We start from the raw sequence: 7,409 nt of genomic DNA on the forward strand, positions 1-7,409 counted from the left end.
GCTACCATTACTTTTCAGACAAAGATCTGTCTAGTCAAAGCTATGGTTTTTCCAGTAGTCATGTATGGATATGAGAGCTGGACCATAAAGAAGGCTGAGCACCAAAGAATTGATGCTTTTGAACTGTGGTGTTGGAGAAGACTTGAGAGTCCCTTGGACTGCAAGAAGATCCAACCAGTCAATCCTAAAGGAAATCAATCCTGAATATTCCTTGGAGGGACTGATGCTGAGGCTGAAGCTCCAAAACTTTGACCACCTGATGTGAAGAGCTGACTCATTGGAAAAGACCCTGATGCTGGGAAAGATTAAAGGCAGGAGGAGAAGGGGCTGACAGAGGTTGAGATGGTTGGCATCACCAACTCGATAGACATGACTTTGAGCAAGCTCTGGGAGTTGGTGATGGACAGGGAATACTGCGGTGCTGCAGTCCATGGGGTTGAAAAGAGTCAGACATGACTGAGCAACTGAACAAGCTACCAGGAGCAAACTGGGAAGAGTCAGCAAAATATCATTTAACGTGTGTACACTTTGATTGTAGCACCTGTGTGTTGATTTTTGGGAGCACAAAGAATGGGGCAGCCCTGGCAGGGGCTATAATATTGGAGGTGGAGACCCTTATAAAACAGCAGAGTCCAGGCCCGTCCAGGTTGGTGATGCCATCCAACCATCTCAACCTCTGTCGGCCCCTTTTCCTCTTGCCTTCAATCTTCCCCAGCCTCAGGGTCTTTTCCAGTGACATGGAAGGATGGGCAACTGGACCACACAGCATGGCTGGATACGTGTAAAGAAGGCTGCCATTCCAGCTGTGGTCCCACCCTTACTATCCTCACTTCAGGAATGGTCACTGGAAGGAAAACAAGACAGAAGCACTCTCCAGCAGCACTGGGGAACTGTGCTCTCCTCACCCCAGTCACTGTTCTGGCCCCACCTCTCTCACATCCAAACCTGACCTGTCCTGCCTCAAGGAAAGTCACAGAGTGTTTGCATCAAAGTCACTTTATTGATCCAGGTTTTGATCATCCCGGAACTGCCCCTCTGGAGGGCAATGAGGAGGGCACTGGGGCAAAGAGGCTTCACATGAAGTCTCAGTCGGCGACAAGGTTGTGGCCCACAGTGGGGGGCGACTCAAAGAAGCCCTGAAACCAGAAACAGAAGATCGGAATCAGTACATGGGGAGGTGGCCCCTCTCTCACCTACTCCTCCCCCAGATGCCTCTATAACAGCCTGATTTGAGTCAGCCCGCAATGACTCAGCCCATCAATTGAGGGCCTGTCACCTTTACTCCCACACAGAATTCAGAGCTCTTGTCCCGTGGTTTTCCCTTGGGCTTGGGCTAGAGAAGAATGGCAGCGCCTTGTTTGCTTTCACAAAAGCTCTCCAACAACCTGTTCTTCAAGGTGGGTCTGTCACTCAGCTCTGGGTGTGTGGAGCCAGCAAACGATCTGGGCTTTGGAAGCACAGCTGCCATCCTATGAGTGGGAAGTGGTTTCCTAGGAGAGCATGAGGGGCTAGAAGCCCCCAGAGGTGCAGACTGCTTCTGGAGAGCCAGCTCCACAGCCAACACCTTTGTCTCCCCTAGACCAGATTGATCAGCTCCTTACAGGTCTCAGTGTTCACTCTCACTCTCCTTATAGTCCATCCCCGATATCACTGGTGTGGCCTCTTAATATCATACCACATTATAATATCCCCCTCCTCAGAATCTCCCAGTCAACTTGCCACCACACTTGGAATAAAATCCAAACTTTCACCAAGATCTATGAGCTGGTGTGTGGTCAACCCTGGACCTACTTCTCCAACCTAATCTTCTACCACTGACTTTCCCATCTGTTCCTCAGACATGCCATAGTATCCTTGTCTCCAGACATGTTCATTGTGTTGTCCTCTTCCTGGGAGGCCCTTCCTTCATATCTTCTGTTGGCTACCACCTTCTTGTAATTTAGGTCTTAGTCAAAAAAAAAACAAAACAAAACAAAAAACTTTTGTCAATGTGGAGGTCTGATGTCTGGGGCAGCCCCATCCCCACTGCAGTGTCTGAGCAGAAAGAAGGGCAGGAGCTGTGCAATGGAAAGGATTAAGAATCAGGAGACCTCGGTCCAGTCTTGGGTCTGCCAATAACCTCCTATGCAACCCTGAGTAAGTTGCTGGACTAGCCTGGGCCTCAAAGTCTCAGATGTAAAGATAGATGGGAGGGCTAGATGGGTGTTTTCAACCTGGATTCTGAAGAGTTCAAGCCTCCTAAGGAGGTAACCCAGAGCCTTGCCCAGGTGACTTGCCCAGGGTACAAAGTAGAGCAAAGTCAGGAATTGCTGAAGTCTTCTGGACTCTCTCTCCTGTTCATCCAAAGAAGCTTTGCTATCACTTCCTGTATACAAGGGAGTGTGTGGAGAAAGGAGGACCTTTTGCTCAATATTGAAAACTCTGCAGTTTCCCATGTCTATTGTAAACTCAATGCCGATGCATGATTGTCTGCGATGATCATTAGAGATGCCTGGAACCTGCATCACGACCCCAATCTCTTACATGGATGTTCACAAGTAGTCTGAGAAAGGCAGGAAAGTGGGGGTACCCTTCAATTGGGAGAGATCTTTTCTTCAGCTTCTCTGTTCACAGCCCAATACCCACTCTCTCCTTCACACCTGCCTCCCTCCTTTAAACATGTCCTTGGCAATTCCAACCTCCCCTGAAAAAGCGAGAGCCTCTCACCTTGACTGGGTTAGCCACCTCATGTTTCAGAACCTTTGAAACCACTTTGGAGGTAAAGCATTGATCCTTGTTCACCTTGACCATTGGGCTCTGTGAGGAGGGAAGCCAGGAGTCAAGAAGGAGGCTGAAAAGGGTGTCAGGGCCCCAGAGAAAAAGAGATAGAACTCAAAGTCAGGGCTTTAGAAGTCTTGAGAAGACACATGAGTCTCACCTTGGGGAACAGGAGTCGAAGTTTCTCCTCTTGCTTGCCCCTAGAAGAGATGAGGATGACAAATGGGACCTAGGCTTGCCAGAACCCCTCTCCTCTGCCTTTGCAGGTCACTAAGGCTCATGGAATTTTCTCCTGCAGATCCAAGACAGGACCTCTGAATCATTCACAGAGTACTCCTGGCAGTTCTTTCCTGCAGTTTGAACACCCATTCCCTCCCTGCTCCATCCCTCCACTAGACGGCATGGGCTGACCACAGGCTTCACACACCTCACCCCCGGGGTTCTGGTGGGGAAGGCTGCTGGCCCACTCCTCACACATGGATCCTCAGGATGGAGTTTGCTGGTGTGACCCATCTTCTGGGTCATCACTTCCTGGGTCATGTCATCCTTCCAGAACAAATCTGCAGGGTGAAAGATGTGGTGAATTAACACCTGGGATGCTCTGACTGGCCCACTCCAGGGACCAGGGTGAAGCAAACACTCCCCCTTTCCCTCAAAGTAAGACAAAGAATCACAATTTGTGGAGAGAATTAAATGAGATGGCACATAAAAGTTGCTTAGCACAGTGCCTGGCATGTAATATATATTTGGCTAAGATTAGGACTGTACTTTTCTCATTAACTCATTTGATACTATTGTGAGGATTGAATGAGATTCGGGATGTGAAGAGTGCTGTGAAAACTCTAAGGCAGTGAGTGATCCCCAAACTTCAGGGTACATCAGAATCTTCTGCAAGGCTTGTTAAGCACAGATTGCTGTTCTTCCCTTCTAGAGTTCCTGATTCCGGAGGTCTGGGGTGAAGTTCATGAGTTAGCAATTTGAAGAAGTTTCCTGGTGATGCTGATACTACTGGTCTGAGGATGCATGTTGAGAATGACTGCGCTAAGGCATTACACACATATTAGACATCAGTAATGATAGTAGTAATATGAATTCTGGCCAGATTTCCTATCTGACTCTTCCCTCATTCATGAAAGTCTCCTCTAAGAAATGGTCAACCATCTGTCTTCAAAGGACTTCCCACTCCCTTCCTTCCTCTTTTGTATTTGTCATACAATTTATTATGCTTCCTACTCAGAGGTTTAAGTGTGTGTGTATATGTATGTTTTCCTGGCTGAGAATTTAAAGATTCCTGGTTCTGGAAAAAATCTGCTAGTGCCTGGAGTTGGGGCTAGTCTCAAGGAATTAGATGCTGACCTTTTCCAGGGGCTTCTTCTAGAAGCCTGTGCTGGGCCCTTCCAGGGGTTTGAGGGCAAACAGCCTGTCCTTCCAGGTCCATCCCCATTCTGGTCTCTCCCCATTCTCCATGAAGTGAACATGATAGAGAGAGTCAAGTAGAGACATTAGGGGAAGAAAGCCTGTTCTCAGATCAAAAGCCCCTCACTATACCTCTGTATGTAACAAAGCCCCAGCCTTTCTTCTCTAGCTCTTACTCACCGTGGGGCATAATCTGCTGGAGTAAAACTTGCAAGTGCTTGAAGACCGGGGTGGTAAATCCTGGGAGGGGCCAGAGCTGCCCCACTCCCACTTGGCTCTGACCATCTGAGGGCAAAAAAGTGGTGTGAGAAAGGATCTTGACTAGAAGCCTTCCAAATTCCAGTTGAAATAAAGCAGATTCCTTCCACTATCTCCCCTGGGTTCAATGGTCCCTGTCCCCCTCACCTGACCCCCTCCTCTTTTCAGGTCTTCCTTTTTATTCTTCCCTCCCCCCATCACCACCTTCCCTGTTTGTTAACCCCTGCCACCTCATTCACTTTTGGTAGCAACTTCCAGATAAGAGCCAAGCTTACAGGCAAAGAGCAGCCCATGGAGGGTGAGGTAAGCAGATACTCAAAAAGCCACACACATAAATGGATAATCAGGTGAACAGGTTGGGCATGGAAAGTAGGGGAATTGCATTTAGGGAAGGCTTTAAAGCCTGGAGGGGATTGAAGGGGACTGGAGTGTGGCTCAGTGGTAAATAATCATTCCATCCTTGGGTCAGGAAGACCCCTTGGAGGAGGAAATGGCAACCCACTCCTGTATTCTTGCCTGCATAATTCCATGGACAGAGGAGCCTGGTGGGCTATAATCCATGGGGTCGCAAAGAGCTGGACACAACTGAGTATGTGAGTACGCATGAGCACACACGCATGACAATTGGAGAGGAGTCCTGAAATCTTTAGAGGAAGAAAGTATTGGTATGCATAGGTTTTGAGTGTCTGGATCCTTGTCCTGAAGGCTAAAATTTGCCACTGGGCATATGGAAAGGCTAGGGGGATGGAGATAACCCCTAATGCTATACACTTTTCTCATTCCAAGTAGATGGGGTAGGGTTGGAGTCTGTTTTTTTTTGTTTGTTTGTTTGCTTATTTCTTTTTTCTTTTTTTTTTTTTGAGGGGGGGGGGTGTTGTTTGTTTCCGACGGTGGAATTACCATGAGTCATTATGGAAAGGAAATTCTCCTCCCGATTTAAATGGATTCTATTATTCCCTGGCTTTGAGAAGGAGGAAAACGTCATACTAAGAAGGAATATAAGTTCTGGAAGGAGATATCGTTCTCTGGGGCAGCGTTCCCAGAACTGGCAGGGTGACCCGGACACCCTCAGTCAAACCTACAGGGGCACCTGGCGCTGTCCGCGGTGCTGAGCGGTGGCGAAATCCTGGCATGGAGGAAGCTCTGAGCTGTAAAGAGAGCTAGGCATCCCTAAGAAGCTTGAGGGTTCTACCCTCTCCCCACCCCCACCCACCGGGCCTCCTCCTACAGGTTTTCGTGAATTCTCTGCACTGGCCTCTAAACCCAAGAATCGGGCGAGCAGAGCTGGCGCCAGCCTAGGAGTTTGCGGCGTCTGCCCGAAGCTCCGGGTGCTGGAATCCTCGAGTCTGCGCAGTCGGTCTCTGGCTGCTCAAATGTGAGTCAGCGATGGCGCAGTGAAGGGGGAGGAAGAAGATGGACGTTTTCTGCCTCATCTTCTTTTCCCCCAGCCTAGCCCTCCCATTCTTCCCGGAAACTGGATCACAAATACCAGGCTCCAGGGGCTTACAAAGAAGTCTTGGTTCATCTCTCGGCCCAGTCTTCTCCCAGGGCCCGGATACCCGGGATCCCTGCTCCTACTGTCCAGAGATCCTGGCCCCTGACTATCCCTGAGGCATAGGCATCTCTTCCCCCGCTCCTCGGCAAGTCTTGCTTCTCTTGTGGCCGCACATGCCAGTTTTACTTCCCTGAGCCCCTGTGTTTTTCCGTCCTTTTTCCTAATTCCCAATCTTCCCCTGAGTCGGCTTCTCTTAGGTCCAGATCCCATACACCGAGCCCCATTCCAAGCCTGCGCGTCCTTCCGCGCACTTTTCTTTTCTTACTCCCTAAACACATTGTTTTCCTCCGAAGTTCCTAACCTTGAGGTCCCCAGACCCACTTCACTCAGAACCACTCTCTGGCCCTGCCCGCACCCCACCCCAGGTTTCCTCCTGACCGTGACCACTAACGTCGCTGGAGCCCCCCAGGCGGCTGTTCAGCAGCAGGAAGCAGACGAGCAGCCAGAGCCCCCGGAAGCCCCCGAGCCACAGCTGGCGCTGCATCCTCCCGGGCTTGCTGCGCTGGTTCCCCACCTAAGTCGAAGAGATGGCAGTCAGCTGCCGGAGGGACTGCGCCGGACTGTCGATTCCCACCCGCTGGCTAGCCAGACTGAATCTGCACAACCCTCCCTTGGCAGCTGGGCCAATCGCTGGCGGGCCCTGCCCCTGCCTACGCCTACCCAGCCCCTACCGGCCCCACAGCCACCCAAACCTAGGAGCCCACTCCTCTTTTAATAAAACAGATCCCAAGGACTACTGCCTCTATTCCCAGTCCCAAAGTTGGAGAGAGGGCTTGCATGTAAAATGCTGGTGTGAAATGCACCTGCCTCATAGATTTGTTGTGAGGGTTAAATATGTACAGCAACTGGATAGCTGGCATTCAATGAATCTAGTCTATTTTGATTTTCCTGATACTTACTTCACCCTTACCTACCTTAAAATCCCCAACCATCATGGGTTTGACCTGTTAAGTATATGCAAAACTATCTTCTCCACATCCACTGCCATCATCCTAGTTCAAATCACTGTACCCATTTTAATAGAGCTATTGCAATAACTAACCACTGAATAACTAACTGATCCATAGCGTCCACACTTTCTTAGTTACAGGCTAATATTTGAGCTTCCTAAGCTCTAGACATTTGAATATCTTTTTCATTAAACTTAAAATTTTATTATGAAAGTTTTCAAATATTAAAAATGAGAAGACTCAAATGAATAAACATGAAACATGAATATTCTTATCACCCAGACTTAAGAGTTATTAAGATTTTGTCACAATTGCTTCTTTTACTTGCTGAAGTGTTTAAGAGTAATTTACAGACACCATGACATTTCACTCCTAAATAATTCAATATACATCTTTTAGAATTAATGATATTTTTCTACATAGCCACAATACCATTATGATACCTATGGTAGGCTGAATAATGAACCCCAAAG

General features: G+C 48.7%; 1 protein-coding gene across 2 annotated transcripts; it reads right to left on the minus strand.

Moving 5' to 3' along the window:
* Window positions 1-980: 980 nt before the first annotated feature.
* On the minus strand, window positions 981-6,579 carry RESP18 (regulated endocrine specific protein 18). Of its 2 annotated transcripts, XM_070772782.1 has the most exons (7): window positions 6,365-6,579; window positions 4,354-4,458; window positions 4,114-4,218; window positions 3,185-3,317; window positions 2,918-2,957; window positions 2,707-2,796; window positions 981-1,136 (listed from the first exon to the last, which is right to left on the minus strand). In XM_070772782.1, exons 1-7 carry the CDS (start codon window positions 6,468-6,470, stop codon window positions 1,086-1,088), a joined length of 630 nt encoding a protein of 209 aa, XP_070628883.1. In that variant the 5' UTR covers window positions 6,471-6,579; the 3' UTR covers window positions 981-1,085. The 2 variants fall into 2 exon arrangements, with proteins under 2 accessions (XP_070628883.1, XP_019841088.1); XM_019985529.2 differs by lacking the exon at window positions 4,114-4,218 and having other exon boundaries at window positions 6,365-6,575.
* Between the last annotated feature and the right edge of the window lie 830 nt (window positions 6,580-7,409).

Source organism: Bos indicus, chromosome 2 (assembly GCF_029378745.1).
Source record: "Bos indicus isolate NIAB-ARS_2022 breed Sahiwal x Tharparkar chromosome 2, NIAB-ARS_B.indTharparkar_mat_pri_1.0, whole genome shotgun sequence".
NCBI lineage: Eukaryota > Metazoa > Chordata > Mammalia > Artiodactyla > Bovidae > Bos > Bos indicus.